The sequence below is a fragment of the Mercenaria mercenaria genome, chromosome 1, assembly GCF_021730395.1.
Source record: "Mercenaria mercenaria strain notata chromosome 1, MADL_Memer_1, whole genome shotgun sequence".
In the NCBI taxonomy this organism is placed as follows: Eukaryota; Metazoa; Mollusca; class Bivalvia; order Venerida; family Veneridae; genus Mercenaria; species Mercenaria mercenaria.
This window is the reverse complement of record NC_069361.1, coordinates 100,950,000-100,972,594: the sequence shown is the minus strand read 5'-3', so window position 1 is coordinate 100,972,594 and position 22,595 is coordinate 100,950,000. Positions and strand designations below refer to the sequence as shown.

Genomic DNA, 22,595 nt, shown 5'->3' with positions numbered 1-22,595 from the left:
CCGCCGTGGGGGTCACATGGTTTACATATACTTATATAGGGAAAAATCTTCTTGTCCAAACCACAGACTATGGCTTTGGTAATTTGTAATGTAGCATCATTTAGTGGTTCTCTACCAAGTTTGTTCAAGTTATCCCTCTCGGGTCAAATATGGCCCCGCCCCAGAAGTCATATGGTTCATATAGACTTATACAGGGAAAAACTTAGAATCTTCATGTCCATAACTTACATCATTCAAATTTGGACCACATGTATAGTTTTGAGTGGCAAGATGAACCTTGACATGAGTTGACTTTGATCTTGACCTAGTGACCTACTTTCATATTTCTGTACCTACAGCCTTCAAATTTGGATCACATGCATAGGTTTGTGTACTGAAAAAAACTTTGACCTTGTTATTGACCTAGTGACCTACTTTTACATTTTTGAAGGTACAGGCTTCAAATTTGGACCACATGCATAGTTTTTTGTTCCAAAATAAAATTTGACCTTGATTTTGACCTAGTGATCTACTTTCACATTTCTCAAGCTACAGCCTTCAAATTTGAACCATAAGCATAGTTTTGTGTACTGAAATGAACTTTGATCTTGAGATTGACCTAGTGACCTACTTTCACATTTCTGAAGGTACAGGCTTCAAATTTGGACCACTTGCATAGTTTTGTGTTCGGAAATGGAATTTGTGTTTACAGTGAGCAGATAATTTCTGTTCCTTGTGCAGTTACTGAATGCATCAAGGGGGGCATTTCGTGTTCGACGAGCTCTTGTTATCAAATAATCTTTGTTAGATTTTTCCCTACTTGTAACCTCTGTTCATCTGTTTATTAGCCCACCATCATGATGATGGTGGGCTATTAAAATCACTCTGCGTCCGTGGTCCGTCCGTCCGTCATTCCGTCCGTCCGTCCGTCCGTTAACAATTTCTCGTTATCGCATCTCCTCAGAAACTACTGGGGGGATTTTGACCAAACTTTGTCAGAATGATGTATTGGTACCCTAGTTGTGTCCCCCTGAAAATCAGACTGGTTCAACAATTTATGAGTGAGTTATGGCCCTTTGTTTATTTCTATAATTTATATAGATTTATATAGGGAAAAACTTTGAAAACCTTCTTGTCCAAAACCACAGAGCCTAGGGCTTTGATATTTGGTATGAAGCATCATCTAGTGGTCCTCTACCAAGATGATTCAAATTATTTCTCTGGGGTCAAATATGGCCCTGCCCTGGGGGTCACATGGTTTATATAGACTTATATAGGGAAAAACTTTGAATAACCTCTTGTCCAAAACCACAGGGCCTAGGGCTTTGATATTTTGTATGTGACATCATCTAGTGGTCTTCAACTAAGATTGTTCAAATTATACCCCTAGGGTCAAATATGGCCCCGCCCTGGGGGTCATATGGTTTACATAGACTTATATAGGGAAAAACTTTGAAAATCTTCTTGTCCAAACCACAAAGCCTAGGGCTTTGATACTTGTAATGTAGCATCATCTAGTGGTTCTCTACCAAGTTTGTTCAAATTATCCTCCTAGGGTTAAATATGGCCCCGCCCCGGGGGTTACATGGTTCATATAGACTTATATAGGGAAAAGCTTTTAAAATGTTCTTGTCAGTAACTACAACATTCAAACTTGGACCACATGTATATTTTTGAGTGGCAAGATGAACCTTGACATGAGTTGACCTTGATTTTGACCTAGTGACCTACTTTCACATTTCTGTAGCTACAGCCTTCAAATTTGGACCACATGCATAATTTTGTGCACTGGAAAAAACTTTGACCTTTATTTTGACCTAGTGACCTACTTTCACATTTTTGAAGGTACAGGCATCAAATTTGGACCATATGCATAGTTTCGTGTTTCAAAATGAAATTTGACATTGATTTTGACCTAGTGACCTACTTTCACATTTCTCAAGCTACAGCCTTCAAATTTGGACTACATGCATAGTTTTGTGTACCGAAAAAAACTTTGACCTTGACATTGACCTAGTGACCTACTTTCACATTTTTGAAGGTACAGGTTCAAATTTGGACCACATGCATAGTTTTGTATTCTGAAATAAAATTTGACCTTGATTTTGACCTAGTGACCTACTTTTACATTTCTCAGCTACAGCCTTCAAATTTGGACCACTTGCATAGTTTTGTGTACTGAAATGACCTTTGACCTTTACATTGACCTAGTGACCTACTTTCACATTTTTAAGGTACAGGCTTCAAATTTGGACCACATGCATAGTTTTGTATTCCGAAATAAAATTTGACCTTGATTTTGACCGAGTGACCTACTTTTACATTTCTCAAGCTACAGCCTTCAGATTTGGACCACATGCATAGTTTTGTGTACCGAAACAAACTTTGACCTTTACATTGACCTAGTGACCTACTTTCACATTTTTGAAGGTACAGGCTTCAAATTTGGACCACATGCATAGTTTTGTATTCCGAAGTAAAATTTGACCTTGATTTTGACCTAGTGACCTACTTTTACATTTCTCAAGCTACAGCCTTCAAATTTGGACCACTTGCATAGATTTGTGTTGTGTACGGAAATGAAATTTGACCTTGAGCTAGTCAGTAAGTCTTGAAATTTGGAACACTCAAAAATGGCACATTGGTGGGCGCCAAGATCACTCTGTGATCTCTTGTTAGATTTTAGAATACTGAAAATATTTATGAGTAGTAAACACCCACCCAGGTTGTCAAAATTGTGTGGCAATTTTATGTTAATCAGTATTATGTTAAATAGGTTCATGAACTGATTGTTGTTCTCATCAACAAATAATTCTCCACAGTTTCAGAGAATAAACTGAATAAGACAGTAGAGACTTAGCTGTTAAAAGTGGTTTGAGCAAACACATCTGATGACTGACACATTCTTAGGCTTTATAAAAAAAACTACAGGAAAATGGCAACATTTGTGATTTTATTGTCTGGATGACATTTTCAAATGTCACAGATTGTAAGGGTCTAATGTATTTTACACCCATGTAGTGGATTTCAATCAGCCTACCTGGTAACAAACTTGTAATATTTATTGTCTTATAAACTGATTGATTCTTACTATTTCTTGTCTGGGGAAACTGCTTGATCCTCAGACGGTGATTGTCCTGGAAACTGATTGATCCTCTGTATGATAGTTGTGGAAACTGATTAATTATGTCTCCCCATAGGTGAGGGAGACATATTGTTTTTGCCTTCGCTGTCTGTCCGTCTGCATTAAGCTTGTCTGGCTTTCACAGGTCAAACTGCTGGCCAGATTTCGACGAAACTTCACAGAAGTGATCAGTACCAAGCCTAGTCGTGCATGTTTGGCTTTGCTGCACATAATGGCTGCAAGAGCTAAAGATAGAAAAATCTTGTCCGGCTTTCACAGGTCAAACTGCTGGCTGGATTTCAACAAAAATTCAAACGAGTGATCAGTACCAACTCCAGTTGTACATGTCGCTGGCACATTCTGCCTCGCTCCACAAAATGGCCACCAGAGCTAAAAATAGAAAAATCTTGTCTGGCATTCACAGGTCAAACCGCTGGACAGATTTTGATGAAACTTCACAGGAGTGGTCAGTACCAAGTCTAGTTGTGCATATACCAACAAATATGCCCCTCTTCCATCCTTAGAATACATGAGGAGGGGGTTGGGGATATGTTTTTGTGACAAAACACCTTTGTCCCGGAAACTGATTGATTTTCAGTGTGATAGTTCTGAAAACTGATTAATTGTTAGTGTGATTGCCCTGGAAACTGATTGATTTTCAGTGACTGAATCTCAGTTCGATATTTCTGAAGAGTGATTCTCAGTGTGATAGCACTGGAAAAAAACTGGTTGGTTCTCTGTATGATAGTCCTGGAAACTGATGGATTCTCAGTGTAATAGCTCTGGAAACTGATTGATTCTCACTGTGAATATCCTGGAGTCTGATTTGTTCTCACTGTGAATGGCCAGAAATCTGATTATTTCTCTCATTTTGGTGTGATTGTGATGGAAACTGATGGATTCTCAGTATGATTGCCCTGGAGTCTGATTGGTTCTCAGTGTGATTGGCCATGAATTTGATTACTAGTATTTCTGTCATTTTGGTGTGATTGTGATGGAAACTGATGGATTCTCAGTATGATTGCCCTGGAGTCTGATTGGTTCTCAGTGTGATTGGTCATGAATCTGATTATTTCTCTCATTTTGGTGTGATTGTGATGAACTGATGGATTCTCAGTATGATTGCCCTGGAGTCTGATTGGTTCTCAGTGTGATTGGCCATGAATCTGATTACTAGTATTTCTGTCATTTTGGTGTGATTGTGATGGAAACTGATGGATTCTCAGTATGATTGCCCTGGAGTCTGATTGGTTCTCAGTGTGATTGGCCATGAATCTGATTACTAGTATTTCTGTCATTTTGGTGTGATTGTGATGGAAACTGATGAAGTCTCAGAATGATTGTCTGCTGAACCTGAAATAATGCATGAAGGGTCACCTGGGGGTCTTTCTCCACCATGAGAAGCTTGAAAGTCACTATCACTATAATTATGTTGATTCTGGCATTAAACCCAGCCAAAAGTCTATAAGGTTTGTCTGACCTTGAGCAGTGACTCGTTTACTGTTTTTCTGTAAAATCAGATTCCTTAATAATCTATACACAGTCTTAATATCTAAGTAAAACTATTATTTGATAAAATCATACATAAATATCACATCGAAGTCAAAGATTCTGAAAACTGTAATACCAAATGAAGATTTAATACAATAACAACTTTACATGTATTTTATCTCAGATATTGCCCAATAAATATACAGACAATACTTTTATATGTATTTCAATATAAGAGAAGTTATTGATTCATGACAGTCCTAGAGTTTCATTTAATTATTGTGTAAAGTTTGGAGTCTGTTCGTTGAATATGATCCTGTCAGGGGAGTACATTTGATGGGGAAACTTTCTACAGGTTTAAATGATATAAATGAAGTATGGTTTTATGTTTACCTTGTCAGTTTATGCCACATAGTCACCCACCTACACAAATTAGTGGTATGGCTGTTAATTTATGCTTTGAAATATTATAATGTATACATACAAGTACAATGTGACTTTTTTAACATTTAACCTTTGTTTTCATTTGCTTACCTGATATTTTATAGTTAATTTGTTTGTTTCAAACATGATGAATGTGTGAAATGTCAAAGGTCAAACTGGTAGTAGCTAACCTAACCCTTTGGTTCACTCATATATCAGCTTTGGACTCTGTATGTCAAAGACAATCTGCTGTCAATTTCAGGTCAGAAATTGACAAGGCCAAGCTATATATTCAGGGTTAAATTTTTTTATGCCCATTAGTAGGAAATAAGGATCAAATGCTAATAAATCTTTTAATTGGTTGATTGGCATAGAGGAAGTACTATGTTAAACTTGGTAGAATATAAAGTCTGTGACTACTTAAATGAGTTATTGAAATTGACAAGATTTTCACCATACTTTGAAGTACATATCATTGTGTACAGGTAAAATTCCTGTAGATAATGAGAAAGGCATGTATGATATAGACAGGTATGAACACTTGCATGGTTGGTGGGGAATGTTCAGGGTTTTGTTTGTACTATAATGATACAATGTAGGAATGAAGACAATGTTATTCTCATTTCAGAACGTTACCAAGGGTGCCAGAAATAAGATTGTTCTCAGTATTAAAAAACTTCAGGAACGACAAGATGTACTTCGAAACCTAGAAAGGGTAAAATTATATTAATATAACATAGATTTGTCTACCTCTAATGAACAGTAACTGTGTTTCTTACCTGAAACAGGTTTTAATGACATGATTTTGACGCAGACAGAATTAGTGATTTAAAAGTCCTCTAGCTTGCTGTTCTTTCTATAGCTAATAATTTGTGAATGGTTCGCTGAGTTATTAGAGAAACCTATGAATTGGCAGTTTAACATTACTTTGAAGTTGAAAACCTTTTTTTTGGTATCTTTATACCAACCAATAGGTTATTAAATGAAGCAGCATGTTTGTGTAAGTAAATTTGGTAAAAGTGTATTAGAGCATAACTTTTTGTACCATGTTTCTCCCTTTTCATGAAAAGCAATTTAAGTGAAAGGTATTTTGGTCTCTCTCAGTAATATTTAATACTTGAGTGAATGTCATGTCATGAAAAATGATATGTCATGGTATAGTGTATATGATAAATCATTTTCTCAATTTAAATTTCTGTATTACTGTTGGCAATAAGTAGGTTACTTTATGAATGTTGTGTCCATGTTGATTGATTTGTCAAAAGTGAAACCTTGGAATAAGTTCAAGGTCTGAAGTTGGCGGTATATGACTGATGTAATGTATGATGTAGGTGTTTGAGGACACGCCTCCAGATTTATATCCCAGTCCTTCAAATTGAAAAAGTAATGTAAGTAAAGATTATAAGCAGAGCAGATAAATGAGTTCTGTGAAGTATTTAGTTATGAAACCACTTGTGTAGAGGCAGTTTACTGTGTTAGTCACACAGTAATAATGTGTAACACAAGCTGACTCCAAAAATATCAAGTTAAATCTATTGACTGATTACTTAAGACACGGCTGTCTGATTTTGTTCAAACCCCATTTACCATTATGATGTTGGACACGATTGATTCTGCCTTTGCGACCAGTGTAGATCATGATCTGCCTGCACATCTTGGTATGCACCCCTTTTAACAGTTAATGGTACTGTCGAAATTGAAAGATGAACAAGTTCATTATAGAAATTTAGCAGGGTAAGGGTTAAATATTTCATAAAGCTACTGTAAAATCATTAATATTCTTTGTGAAATCTGAGGTAGAGTCAATGTGCGATATTAAATTCCATTGAACAAGTAATGTTCCTAGCCATTTCATGTTCAAAAGTTGAAAAAAAATTCTGAATGTTCATCCCCACGAAATAAGTTGCTTTAGCCAAAGCAGCAGTTTCAAGCACACGAAATGTAAATGATTTCACAGTATATAGCAAATACAGTAAAAAGTTTACCCTTTGTCTGTCAGGTCTGTTCTGTTATTATCTCAAGCAAAAATAGAGGGATATAGTTTTACTGTTACCAGTGTGTTTGTCCATCTTTCTGTACATTTGTCTGTCCATTAGTCTTTTAGTGGGAGAGTTTGTATTCACTGATAGCTACTTTCAAGTAAATGATGTGGATATGTGAAAATCTGCGAAGTATCACTGAAGTTTGGTTTGGTTGAAAATAATTAGTTTTGCTGATACTAAAAAAATACATTACAATTACAAGTCTTAATTTGGGCCACACCATGAGAAAACCAGCATGGGCTTTGCGACCAGTGGATGCAGACCAGCCTGTGCATCCGTGCAGTCGGGTCAGGATCCATGCTGTTCGCTTTCAAAGCCTATTGCAATTAGAGAAACCGTTAGGGAACAGCATGGATCCTGACCAGACTGCGCGGATGCGCAGACTGGTCTGGATCCATGCTGGTCGCAAAGTCACTATGTTGGTTTTCTCATGGCGCAGCTCATTTTATTTTATAAATTTCTTTGAGGTCCTTATGAGAGCACTTAATAAGAAATATGCTCTGAGTTTAGAGATTTACATAATGTTTTTCAGGACATAACAGAGTCAGGGTCCATCAAGAATTGTATCACAGAGATGAAGCTAATGCTCAACAGTCCTCTCAAAGCCTTCTACAAGCCCGAGACCGACACCCAGGGTACCCTTAATTCCCCGGGCTCCAGCGGCGACGCTGACAACACTATACAGGAGGGAGATATTCCTGGCCAGTTCACACGCCTTATGACTAAAGGTAAACCTTTCTGTGCACAAGGAGATTAACAGCTTTTCTTTATAAAAATGTTTGACCTTTACGTACCTCACTTACTAATGGCATTGTCTGAAAGGTTTGTGTTCTCGAATAAAGTTTTGTTACACAGCATATTATTGTATTAGGTAATGGTACCTTTAGGTAAGTTATGATCTTGTCAGATTTACAGTTACAGGAATCCTCTATTAAATTATCTGTTGATTAGTCACATGTTTTCTGATATATGTGAGTAAACAATAAGTCATAGTTCGAGAAAAAATGGTATTACCATCCTATTTTTTGGCTTTTTTTTGCACATTAAAGACTAAATTATTTGTATGTATATATATTTGTGCTTACTGATGCAGTTATCTGTGTCATTTTGCTGTGAATCTAAGGGTATTTTTGAAGATTTTTAAGGCAGTTACACATGTATTGCTTCTAAATATAGATACAGCAGTTTTACAGTTCTGTGATCCTGTTTTGTTAATTGAATGCAAGCAAAAATGAATTTCCAGTTTACTTTTTCAGTGTTCACTCAGTTGATGTTAACGAGTCCGTACGATGATGAGGGTCTAAACATGTATCTGCAACTCATTGATAAATGTATCAACCATGAGGTAAAGTATATGTTTCTTGTCTTGAAGTTTTCAGGAAAAAAGTCCTGTCTCGAGTAAAGCTTTTCTTTGAGTTAATATTGTTGGTTGGTGAGCCGCCAGCTGATTGAATAATGGTATCGGATTGCCTACCTGCTTGGTGATTGGCATAGAAAAATAGGAATATGGAAATAGGTGTCTAAAAAGCCAATATAGTTGGCCTTCTCAGTATGAGTGATACTGTAATTAACAAACATGCCACTTTTACTCTAATTGTCAGTGTAAGGCACCACATAGATCAAGTTCAAAGTGTATATGACCCGCAAAATTAATTTCCATGCTGGACTAAGTCTGCTGACTTTCGTCATAAAGACCAGTAATAGAAAACATTTGAAAAGCTATGTTGTATGAAACTTCATTTTATTGGCATGAACAAATTGTGACTAAAATAATGTAAGTCTTGGATGTTTACATGATTATGATAGTAGAACTATTTCTTGTACAATAAAGGCTTGTGTGTTTACGTGTGATATTCGAACTACTTTTTGTACAAGACAGGCACAGGCGTATGTTTTTATGTGATCAAGATATAGGAGTCACTTTCTCTGACATCGGTTTTTTATGGTAATGACTGTGAATTCTGATTCAGTATTAACCATAATAGACCAACTCTGTGTCAAAAACTTTTTTTTGACACCATATGTTTGTTTTTCCTGATGATTAACAGTACTTTATAACTGCAGGGGGTAATTATGTGGATTAATTAGGAGGGAACTGTGCCTTTGATTACTAACTGACTGGTTGTCAGGTTTTTAAAGCATGACTAAAAATACATTCTTTTGACTGTCGAAAATGTTACTTTAATACCTTGAAAATTTTATTTATTGGACATTATAAAAAGACTGACACTTGGGACAAAAATAACTGAAATACACACATATTTTTGACAGTTACAACTGACAGAAAAGACAGAAACTTTCTTTTAAATGCATAATATTATGACTCTAGCTTTGATGTGACATCAAAGGAACCTGCTTGGTCCTGTGAAGTCACTGCTGATCACATAAATTTAATACAGGTTTGTATGTTTTCATGGGAATATTAGAACTGTTTGTTTTGTAATACAGGCTTGTATGTTTCCATGGGAATATTAGAACTGTTGTTTTGTCATACAGGCTTGTATGTTTCCATGGGAATATTAGAACTGTTTGTTTTGTAATACAGGCTTGTATGTTTCCATGGGAATATTAGAACTGTTTGTTTTGTAATACAGGCTTGTATGTTTCCATGGGAATATTAGAACTGTCTGTTTTGTCATACATGCTTGTATGCTTCCATTGAAATATTAGAACTGTTTGTTTTGTACTACAGGCTTGTATGTTTCCATGGGAATATTAGAACTATTTGTTTTTTAATACAGGCTTGTATGTTTCCATGAGAATATTAGAACTGTTTGTTTTGTACTACAGGCTTTCTCACAGAAACAGAAGAGGTTACTTGACTCATTCAAACAACAAGCAAGAAAAATCTGGCAACCTGCACCAGTCAAGTACAGCTATGACAAAAAACCAAGACCAAAGTAAGTGGTCCATTTAATGCATTTGTGTTGTAAGCTACTGTTGTCAACATTTAACAAGCATCCACACAAAAGGTTTGCATGCAAACTGGTTTCATAGAAACTTATTACACCAAATGATTCCAAATTCTGTACAAGTTTAAGGCATCAAGAACGACCTCACAGAACCGAGTTTCATAACTCAAAACTATACTTTAACAAAATCGCACACCTTTCTATATTTTAGGTTTTAGTGAAGGGTGTGGTAATGTTTCTAAATAGTTGAATACACTGTCATAAGACAGGTATTTGATATTTATAGAACAATATGGTTTCTGTTTTGGTATAAAACTGCAAGAAGACAAAAACCTTGAATCTTTCTAGTAGCATTATAAAAATGGTTGAAAGAATCTGATGGTAATTAAATTAATCATTTCAAAAAAGCTACAACAGTTTATTGAAACAACAACAAAAGAAGTTAAATTTTGCTATCCTGACATTTGTCATTTACCTGACAGTTGACAGAATTGTGTTGTCCATTAACTATAATTACCATTCATTTTTAAACTTTTAAAACAGTTCATTTCGGTGTAGATATTAATTAAACACTGAAATCAGAAGAAGAAAAAATTATTCGAAAAGAATTTCAACTTAAAGGTGTATGGTTATGTCATCTGTTTTGTGAATTTTGAGTGGTATACTATACTGTCAGTAACAAGGTTTTGCAAAACAATGGCTTCAATAGGCACTGTCTGACTATTGTGCATGTACAAGCCTACTTACTAATACTAGAAATAATAAATATCAAGACATAGGCAATATAGTAAAATATAGTATATAAAAACTGTTATGTTTATGTAAGTTGCATTGCATAGGGGAAACACAGATTTGTACAAAGTTAAATGATTGGTAATTTTAGTGTAATGATTTGACTGCCTTAATTATAATTTCTTTGATCTGTTTGCAGTTGGGGTAATACATTTCCAATGGGTAATGTGTACAACAGTCGTCCTATACAGAGAATGGGTGTAAAAACTTCACCAAAACCTCCTGTTCAGGGTGGCATGCAGTGGAGTTTCGGGGCTAAACGGTCCCTTGTGGGTGGCACAAGCAGTTCAGGGCATCTACAGCTACAGAGAAATAACTCCCATAATACAGCAGTCTTCTCAAGGCCAGGAATGGTCGAGGTAAAATGTCCACTTATTTTAGACATCTACTTGTCTTCTCACGACCAGGAATGGTCGAGGTAAAATGTAACTTATTTTAAAAGTCATGACCAGAAATGGTTGAGGTAAATTGTCACTTAGATGCTGCTCCTCATGACAGATATGGTTGAGGTAAAACTGTCACTTATTATGTCTTCCACCACACAGTGGTGTGGGAGACATATTGATTTACTCCAGTATGTCTGTCTGTCTGTCACAAAGCTTGTCCGCACTCTAAGTCGAACATTTCTCATCCGATCTTCACCAAACTTCAACAAAATGTGTCTGCCAAAAAGTGCTCGGACAGCTTCGATAACTAGCCAAATCCGCCTAGGCACTTCGGAATTATGGCCCTTGAATTACCGAAAACACTCAGATTTCTTGCGCAGTTTTGCCCCCAAACCATTGCCTATACTACTAGTAGTAAAGGCGTCCTTTTGGTGTCAAGAAAGCGCATGCACATGTGGATTAAGTAAACAGTATATAAAGACTGACTTACTATTTAGATGATTAGGCAGTTGTGGGAGACATGCGCTTTACTCAAAAGCATCTATAGTTTTACACATATAACTGTCTTTTTACAACTAGGAATGGGCCAGGTAAATCTGTCACTTATTTTACAGATCTAGCTGAATATTTAGTATGTAAACAAGTCTATAAAGGTTAATTTTCTGGAAACCTTGGAACATTGTCTAGCCTTTATTTAATTTTTGATGATGTTGTGTGTATATATATATATATATATATATATATATATATATATATATATATATTATATATATATACGAATACTGCAGACAGATGCAGCGAGTTGTATGGCAATGTTACTGTTGTAGAGCAGTAACTTCTAACGTGTTTTACATGTTCTAATGTATAGAAGGCAAGTATTGATGTTGTGGCAAAAGCCTGGAGTGTAGTTCAGATAAATTAACTTAAATTACTTATAGAATGAAAAAAAGTAGTATCTTGTAACTTAGGAGTGATAAACATTCCTGCCATACCGTCAGCAACATCTTCAGGTCTGTCTGCTTTTAACAAGAATATAAAGGTACTGTTTCATCGCTTAATTAGTTATAACTAATGTTGACCACACTTTGTTAAAGATCGGAGAAAACTTTCATATGAAGTTAAACTGAAATAAATGTTGATATTTAAGAATATGCAATATGAGGGAGATCGGTTAAACAAGCGTTGTGTCCAGCATTTATTCCAGGCTTTTAACAATGAAAAATGTTTTTATTATAAAATTGATGATATATTTGATTTTGTTGTGAGTTTTGACCTTGACCCTTTCAGCATCCGGTGAAGCAACCTGTGACGCGTACACAATCAGCGCCACTGCGGACTCACAGTATGCTGTATGGTGGCTTGCCAATGAGCGAGTCTCAGGCAACGGACACAGAGATTAATGCCAGACTTGACTCCCTGTGCAGAAGTGTCACCGAATGTGCATTGGCTGGATCAGGTATGGAAATACATAGTTTGTTATTATTAATGTGCCTCATGTTATCAGTACCAAATTTAGATATTTGTATTTGAAAAAAATGTATTGTCCAGAGTTGTCAGTTAATTTCCTGTTGTTTTTTTTTCGTAGGGAGATAGATCTAATTGATTTCACAGTTGATTAATTCATTATAAAAATGTTTTAACAAATAAAATTATGCTATAAAGCCAGTATTAAACAAAAAATGACACAGTTTTAACTCTGTCTGTTGGATTTTGAAACTAAAAACTAGGTTTCAAAAAGCCTTTTCATAAGTGTACCTTTAAATTCTGTTAAAATAGCAGAGTTTTTAATACTTTAAATGAAATTCTACTTGTTTGCTAAACAATAAATCTCAAACCTCAGTAATGAATAGTTTCATATTTTTAAGTTCCTGTTTTCTCTACTTGTAGATGGAAATGAGCGGGGCTCGGCCTACTGATCAGCAAGCCTGTCATCTGTTGATGTGTTTTCCTTATAAATGAACACTTTAAGTGCTTTATATATAACAGTGAGTGATAATTGATTGCTGTAAATATTATGAGGAGAAATCCAACATATTAACATTGTCTAACAATGATCAATGGACTCTTCAAAAGAGGAGTACAGAAAAACACATTTTGAATCTTCACTTTGGAGATAAAATTGAATGGACTTTGGACAGTTGGAAATGCAGGTGCAGAAGAATTGTTTAAAGAAAGCTGATCTGTTAAACAGAGACACTGATTCTATAGACTGATGTGCCATCTAGAGATGGGGAATACAATCCTTGGGGAAACTTTAGATTGTTATAAGTTTATTAATGGTAAGGATTAAATGTTACACTGAATGAAATATTTATTTTGTAGTAAAATGCCTTCTGAGAAGAATGATTCAGGATTTCAGATTCTTAAACAAGTATTCTTCCAGTAAAGATATTACTGAGTGTTGTAAATGTATAGGTTTTTGTCATTGCTAATGAAATAGGTTTTGCGAAATTCTGAACAAGACATCAAACAAGTAGTTGCTTCACAGTTAATAAGAACTTATTGGCCACTTAAAGTATATACATAAAAAATACTATCACTGAAAGTAATAGGAAATAATATCATGTACTTAACTATACTATGCTACACTATGAAAATGCAAATATTTTTATTTTCTATATAATGCATTCAATTATAGATAAAGAAGTGAATACTAAATTTCCAAGTGGTACAGAGACTGTGTTTCATATGGTTGATTGTTACCATGGTTTCAGTCATTACATTCTTTTTCAGAGGCATAGTTTTGGAATCTGACGTTCTAATAACTAATTATAATAACTAATGAAGGTCATAGTAATGACCGAATCCAGTAGATTTAAATAAACAACTGAGCCAAACATACACCCGGTGTTGACATGTAGTTCCTCTATTTCTTCACTCTGTCTAACTTGTAATATAGTAAACTGCTTTCACTAAATGATAAACTATAGCAAACAAAAGTTTTTCCAAAGATGTACTGGTAACCGTTTAAACAAAGTGCTCAATATTTTTACAGTTTTATAAAGTTTGCATTAGAGATTTTTGTTTTGTGTTGAGTTTGAATGTTGTGATGTATAAATTACACATATTTCACAGAATGTGTTATAACTGTATAAGGAAAGGTATTGGAGGTGCTTTCACAATTGTTTAAACAGGAATACATTTCTACAGATTACTGTGGAATCATTTAATTTCATGGGTATGAAATTTTGTGTTTTTTTACCAAAAATCAGAATTTCATAAAGATACGAATTAAAGGATTTTATGTTTTGAGGATCAAATTAATGGAACTTTGATGTGTTTTTAAAAGACAAAATTTTATGATCTACTAATCATGTTGGATTCCGAAAGAAAAGAAAAAAGTTTATATATGCTATAGAAATGTTTTCTTGTGATATAGTTTAACGATAGTATCAGTTTTGATGTGAAATGTAATGTCAATTCCTTAATATCAGTTATTGCTTCCTACAAGATATGCCAGTAAAATTTTAATATTATATATAATTATGAATTAGCTAATTTTTTTGTAGACAATGCAATTTTTGTGGAAATCTTTATTAAATTTCCTAAAGTACATGCTTTAAATATGATACATATAACATTAGAAAGGTTACCATTTCATACATGTAGTTATCCTCTATACATATTAAGTGTCTGCTTCTCGGAAAAATTTAATCTAGTTGCTCAGTACATGAAAATGTACACATTTGATACTTTTGATTTAGGATTTACATGCATATTTTTGATGTGTACAGCTAAATTGTGTCAAAACTGTTACGTTATGCAAACACATACAGAAATGAATGAAGCCCTACTCATAGTCATACAGATATGAAATTGCAACCCCTTACCTGTTTTTTTTCTGTCTACTTTTGTTTTTCTATTGGACATAACTTATAATACTTGTAAGTTCTGTTCACTGGAAGAATGTGGCTTATTACAGAATATTTAAAATTGTTAAAAATCTGTAGTTCATATTCTGAACACGTTTTATGAGCTTCCCATGGGCTAAAGCCTTTTCATAGACTTAAGCAATAAATGACTGGAGTCTCGTAACTAAGATATAAAAAGTCAGTGTGTTATTTTATTAATTTCCTTGCATTGTTGAAGGTAGTACTGTGTGATAAACTTGAAATCAGGCATGACATCATTTATCCTGATAACATAGAACGTTAAATGCCTGGGCCTGGCATGTGGAATGGAAAAACATCCTGCATATAAATGTCACCCTGTGTATACATTTATAAAAATGGCAACATTACTTGCTTTGAAGATAAAAAATAATAACAAAATTGTTGACATAATGAAACAATGCCTTCAAATCCACTTAAAGTTTTCAGATATCTCAAATCATAGGTAATTATCTCAAAATCAGCACATAGATCTATACATTTTATTATGCCACGGGCATATAGCAATTAAACTGTCCATCCATTTGTCTGTCTGTTTCCGTTATCTGTACAAGATTTTACTGTTTTGCTGCCAGTGTACGGCCCACATTTTTGACTCAATTTAGTTCTTGTTCACTCTCATCAATCCTTGTGGCATGACCTACAAACTTACCTATATATGAAAGACGTTGACCCTCATGACTTTCACCTTCAAACTTAAAACCTTAATAAAAAGTTTGGGTCCTAGAGCCCACATAAATTGCACAATTTAGTTCATACTCGCACTGAACAAACCTTGTGGCAAAACAAACTAGTTCATACTCGCACTGAACAAACCTTGTGGCAAAACGAACAGACTGACTTATAAAGATGACCTTGTGATCTTCACCTTTAAACTTAAAATCTCAACAACAAAAAACCCCACCTTTGGTCATAAACTAGGGGGCATTATTTTGCTATTTGTAAACGCAGCTCCTTGTTTATTTCAGCATGCAGAACTAGCTTAATACATAGTACTGGTATAGCTGTCTTGTATTACAGAAACTTGTCAGCACAAATAAGCATTTAATTAAAGAGACCACTGTTGGGCACTGACATCATGGTAAAACAATCTTAATTTAAAGAATATATCTTTTTCCAGGGTTGTTAAAAACATATGCTGAGAAATAAAGACAGATGTGTTATGCAGTGTTAACATCATTCTTGGTTTTATTTAAAAAGTAGGTAGCATATCAGCCTATCAAAATTTAGATTTTTAAAGAGAATAAAAAGAATAATTTTTTTTCTAGCAGTTGTCGCCCATAAAACTTCCGTAGTTCAGGTATTCATAATGTGCAAAGATGTTTACGTGATAGAATGGTACAGTTTGGATGCCATATTAAGACAGTCTGATTAAAATAATTGTATTTCTGGACATTGTCAGCCAGCTGTGGTTCATGTAGAGAAGTCTGTCTGCATCTTGCCAGTATCTAGATAGTAATAGGTAGAAGTCAAATTTAGGTTAGAGTGAGTTGCATTATAAAAGAATATAGAAGTGTTAAACCTAACAAAAGAAATGGTACTGTTATACATGTATTAACTTGGTTCTCGGAAATTTGTAGATCTCGAAAGCAAATTATTAGTCAGAAGAAGTGTTTTGTGTTATTTTGCTGTTCATATATCATGCATACATTTCTTCATTCTCCTTAATAAACACTTTCTATCTTTTTATTTTAAAGTCTAAAAGGGTTGTGTGTTAGTGCCTTACACCAGATGTAAAGAAACAATAAAAACAGAAACACTTCAGATATTATATGCATACCTGATATTGTATATTGTTCTTGAGCATGCATGTTGGGCATATACATAGAAAAGTCAATGCCAAATTGACACATTTAATCATGCTTTCAAATTGATTTTAAGTATAATTTTAGCCGCATCATGAGAAAACCAACATAATGGCTTTGTGACCAGCATGGATCTGACCAGGATCCATGTTGTTCGCTTTCAAAGCCTATTGAAATTAGAGAAACTGTTAGCGAACAGCATGGATCCTGACCAGACTGCACGGATGTGCAGGCTGGTCTGTTTCCATGCTGGTCGCAAAGCCACTATGTTGGTTTTCTCATGGCGCGGCTCATTTATGTATTGTCTTGTAACTAGAACATCTGATTGGTTGTTTTCGAGTACCACTCTCAAATTAACCAGTGGCAAGGTTGCATGCTGAATCTAGCCTTCAAACTATTTCTTGTAACTTTGGAATGTAAAACTAGTAAATTACAGGTAATACTGGCATATTGCATGACTTTGTTGCAAGTGGGGTGCTTTTTTTAACTAAGGTAGATAATGTTGATGAGCGACAGAGAAATGCATAATCTGTTGTAACAGAATATTTGCTGCTAACGTTTATATGACTATTCTTCCTTATATTTTGTTTCATTCACTAGACCGCTTAGCATATTTTACTTATTTAACTTTTTCTCTACAAGAGATTGAACTGTATTTGAAGGAAAATAGGTATAACCCGAAAATGTAGCCAAAATACTACGATTTAGTACTAGGTGATTTTTGTTTTTTGAAAATCAAATATTTCAGTTATTAAGTTATGGCCATTAATCAAGAAAATGTAGAGTAAAAACTAGTCTAGAATTAAGAAGTATTCAGTTTCCAGAGAAAAAAAATAACTTCTCTTTATAATTGCAGAAGATATAAAAGCTCATTGAGTGGTTTGTTCAAAGTTATAAAGGTGCCATAAATACAGCTTCGATTCGGTCATTTCATATGCTCATTGACAGGTATGTCATTGATATACAAGTATTATTAAAATTGGGTGCTTTTTAGTATTTTATACATTTAGTTGCTGATGTTAAAACAGTTTTGTTCAATATATAGGTTATTTAATCCCACTGAATCAATTTCTCAGATACAAGATGAATTGTAAATCTGGTAATGATTGCTGTATATTTTTGTGTTCTGCAGAAAATTTCAAGTTTCTATAAGTTGTATAAATTAGTTACCAAGACATTGTAGTCTTATTTCAAATTACTGCCTTTATGTACTTGTATCGCTTTTGACCTGGTAGGTTAGTCACCGATAAATATACCAAACATATGACACTGCTATTGTCTGTTGAAAAAGAAAAAACAGGTGAATGTGAACATTCTAGTAAAGAAATTTCCAAACAGAGTATGTGACTAAAATATATATGTGTAAATAGACTAAGTACTGCAGGCACAGTTGTCAGTGATGACCTACTGTACAGTGTATATATGTTGGTTTAATATTACATGAGTTGTATGCTTCCATTTACTGTAGAGTATATTGTGTAAAGGCAATATCCTGTACTTCATTCACATATAAACTGACAGAGGTATGTTATACATACCGAAATAGTGTGTATACAACAGATTATTTCTTCACATTTTACTTATTTCTGTGGCCTTTGTTTATTTGTTTGTTTTTTGCGTATTCAAAAAGTTAAGTAATATCTCCACATATTTTTTCAATTGCACAGTTTTTGTTTTTCATTCTGTGGCCTGTGCATGCCAAAATTTACATGATCGACAAATTTGCAGCTTCATAGTTTGGGTGTTGTTTTTTTTTGTGTACATGTATGTGTAATTATTGTAAAAAAAATACATGATACATCATTGTGTACATTTATGACTATTTTCAGTTTGTAAAAGACGCGAATTACACCAGTGTTTACATTTATTGCCTCAGAGAGGCTGTATTTATTGTTATTAATCATATGTTACCATTGCAAAGTTATTATATCTTATTTATTTTATGGATATGTTTATACCAAAGTGCGTACTATTTAATTTACAGTTAATATTATGTTTTATCCTCATTTTGTATGATAGTTACGGTTTGCAAGGGGTGGTATAGGTGTTACAAGTAAATGTTTATTATTTACATATTTAAAATAGTTACCTTTATAAGACTAATAATGTACACATTAAGGGCAATGGTAAGAATTAAATTTGTTAGAATCAAATTGGGGTTTAATTTTTTTTTTCAAAACTGTTCATACATTTTATAATTACAATATCCACTTTAAGTTTTCCATAAGAATTTAAAAAATGACTGTGAGATGATTTGTTTGAGAGGTTTGTTATAGAGAGAGAGGAAGACAAGGTACACTATTGTCAAAGGGAAGTAACTTGAACACTTTGTGTTTATTGGCTTACATTAAATCTTGTATTCTTGCAAATTTTTGGTTAGGTTTTCCATAGTTGTTGTTCCACTATGGTGTGAAATAATTATCATTTTTGTAATGCTTTTGTCGTTTTTGGGATCCTGGGATTTATCCTGAGCAGACTTCTAAAAATAGATTTGTTAACAGTACACTGTTAGACATTTATATGGTAATGTTGCTGTAAAATAAAGATATCTTTGATTGACCAAAATTTCCCAAAATTAAAATCAGTCTAGTTATGCAAGTTCGAAATTTAATGTAAACAGTAAATATTTCCTAAGAGTTTTGGGGAACACTAATTTTCACCAAATATTTAATCCCTGTAGAACAATTCTTAATTCTGACTTCACAAAAGTCCCCATTCTATTGACCATGCATATAACAATTTTAAACTGCAGTAGCATATCTTGTCTCTCTCTCCCTGTATCCTGGTGTATGTACAGTTGTTTTATTGTTGCATTGTTCTGTTGTTAGATATTACCTCCCTTTGATAGGGAGGATTCATAGTGCCCATGTTTGTTTTCAAATTATGTAGATAGAAATGTTTCAATAATTTTGTATTCATGCTTTGAAATTATACTAAGCAGTAGTTGAAAGTTGGTGCCAGGTTTCGAATGTAGAGGGAGGTGAATTTTGATTGAGGAGAAGTTATATATTGGTGTCAAAAATTGAGTATGTCGAGAGCTGAATATTGGTGCCAGGATTTGAATGTAAAGTAGAATTTTGTAAAATGTATTAGCTTCTTTCTAATTAGTGCTAATTAGTTTGGAAGTTAAGATGATAGAATTTTGTATCGGGGGTGTGATCTACTCACAAGCATGGTTTTGAAAATAAAAAACATTTTTAATCATGTTAAGAAATCAACAAAAAAGAATATTACTCCATGGACGTCCATAGAAAATTGAAATATTTTGTATCATTTCGTAAGTTCAGAAGTCACCTTTTTAGTCATATATTGCTAATCACATTTTGAAAGATGGTTTTGTATTTTTGTACAATAAACGATATTTGATATTCAATACTCTGATAGGGGTTACAGTTTTTCTGTTGGACAGAAAATTATGGGATTTTCAAGAGAGAAAAAAATCATGTGTGCATAAGGAAATGTTTATTTGTTCTTTTAAGAGTGATCTCATTATAATGCATGCAAAATATAAATTTGTGCAGGTCCATAAGGAATATTTGCACTCATACCAGGGTATTTTATGCATAGCATTGTGGGAATGTAGGATAAAAATGGTATAGTGTGCCATTTTGTCCATGAAATTTTGAGACATGTTAACCATGTGTCCATGGCATATTAAGTATGGTAGATCATTTTGTGTGAAAATCATGTTTATAAACTGGATTATTTTACCAAAGCTGTCCATATTTTGCCTTGTCTGTGTGGGTACAAAACACCATTTTGTCACTGGCATTCTGGGAAGTGATGTGTGGCATTCTGGGAAGTGATGTGTACTGTACCATCTGAGATCTAGCTTATTTTTAGAAAGTAAATACCGGTTATCAGAAAGTGCTGGCCATGAATTTTTTGTGTGATCTGATTTTGTCTACTTCAGAGAAGTGAGAGGTAATTATACAATAAGTTACCGTTGAATGGTGAAAATAACTGATTTTAACATAAGTCTTGCTGCAACATTTTAGCAGGTGTCATTTTAACTCATTTTAAAAATTTAATTAAAATTGACTGTTTTTTTTCTGTTAAAACAGTAGAATTATGGTGTATAAATTCTGGTCAGTATTTAAGTCTTGTACAAATGTTTTTTGGAAGTTATTTCTCATAAAAATGTTTCTTAGAAGTTATTTTTCAAGTTTAACAGTTAAAAGAAGTTTGAACTTTGTCAGTTCGTGTTTGAGCAGTTTTTCATTAATTGTTCTTATTCAAAATGTTAGATAATATTTTTTAAAAACTAAAATAAAGAAGTTTGAAATATAGTTGCTATAGTTACCGGTTGTGTTTCTAATATTTATGTCAGTTTGATATTTTTAATACTCCTGTTGTGTTTGAAAGTTTTACAAGTTCTTCAGTGTTAAGTATTTGTTAAGATACAGTTTGAAAAATTAAACAAAATGGCAGTTGAATATTCTATCAAAGATTTAACTAAAAATGAAATGTTAATAGAACGATTTTTATTTGCTTTGTTAATGAAATATACAGTAGAAATTTTAAAAAAGAACAACGCAGTGCTCTCGAGTAATTAAAGGGCTATGTTTCCATATTTATGTCAATTCTGTGCTTTCATTGATTGGTTATTTTAAGTAAAAAGTAAAAACAGGATAATACATTGACTATTAGGCAGTGTTTATTTATCAAAACACTGGGTAGTCTGTAAAATATGTAAAACACTCGCAAAAGTGTTGTCACACTACACACTATAAGAAAATATTTTTTTATAACTGGAATTATGCTGTACCTATGTCCGTACTCATCAAACAGTGAATTAAATTGAATGGATTTGTGATCGAGAACACTCTACAGATTTTTTCAAATGTAAGTTATGGAAACTAGACATAAATCTGGAGGTGAGCCCCTTTAATTAAGTGATATGGAACTATATGATCTTATCATTATGCAAAAGTATTTTTTATACCAAAGTTACCAATTAACTGCGTTTGGCTATAAGTGTTACATTTAGTGATTTTTAAAGATCCATAGAATGTTTGATAAGCACAGCTTTGTAGAAAAGTCACTATAACTGTATGATCAAATCCTCTCATAGAGTATGTGAACATTTGTGGGAATTGTTTTCTCTTTTTCAAATAAAATTAAAAACTTTATTATGAGTTGTGTTTGATTATTTGCTTGTGTAGATAATTAATGTGTTTTACAGCAAGATAGATGTTCTACTGAATACTAGTGTAGCCAGCTAGTGCCACTTCCAGTGAGTACTCTAAGAGAGAAGAAGTACCATTATTATTAAATTGTTAATTTTAAATACTCATAAACGCCTTCAAAATGCTGTTGTTTTTATACCCCAACAGGGTAGGGTGTTGGGGTATATAGGAGTGAGCTTGTCGGTTGTTAGTTTTCATGGTTTCTGGACAATAACTTGTGAAAGGCTTGACAGATTTAAATAAATTTTGGTACACAGGTGTAACATCATAAAATACAAGTCAAGTTTGACTCTGCCTACAATCCACCTTTTTAGCTCACCGGAACTGAAGGGTCAGGGTGAGCTATTAGTATAGGGTGGATGGTCTGGCATCTGTCGTCCACATTTTTACTTAAACATCTTCTCCTCTGAAACTACTGGTCAGAATAACACCAGATTTGGTCTGTAGCATCCTGGTGAGGTCCTCTATCAAATTTGTTCAAATGGGGGCATTTGACCCTTTTTAGGGGCCACTAGAGCTAAAAATAGAAAAACCTTTAAACAACTTCTTCTCATGAACTGCT

General features: G+C 33.8%; 1 protein-coding gene across 4 annotated transcripts in view; it reads left to right on the top strand.

Annotated features, from left to right (window-relative positions):
• The window catches only part of LOC123528759 (protein Smaug homolog 1-like), a 68,232-nt gene extending 46,256 nt beyond the window's left edge, over positions 1-21,976 (top strand). For all 4 annotated transcript variants that reach the window (XM_045308751.2, XM_045308733.2, XM_045308760.2 and 1 more), the window contains exons 6-12: positions 5,646-5,732; positions 7,592-7,787; positions 8,316-8,404; positions 9,850-9,959; positions 10,903-11,122; positions 12,437-12,605; positions 13,037-21,976. In XM_045308751.2, coding sequence (XP_045164686.1) covers positions 5,646-5,732; positions 7,592-7,787; positions 8,316-8,404; positions 9,850-9,959; positions 10,903-11,122; positions 12,437-12,605; positions 13,037-13,065 — 900 coding nt within the window. In that variant the 3' untranslated portion in view covers positions 13,066-21,976. The remainder of the gene's footprint in view (positions 1-5,645; positions 5,733-7,591; positions 7,788-8,315; positions 8,405-9,849; positions 9,960-10,902; positions 11,123-12,436; positions 12,606-13,036) is intronic.
• The last annotated feature ends 619 nt before the right edge of the window (positions 21,977-22,595 follow it).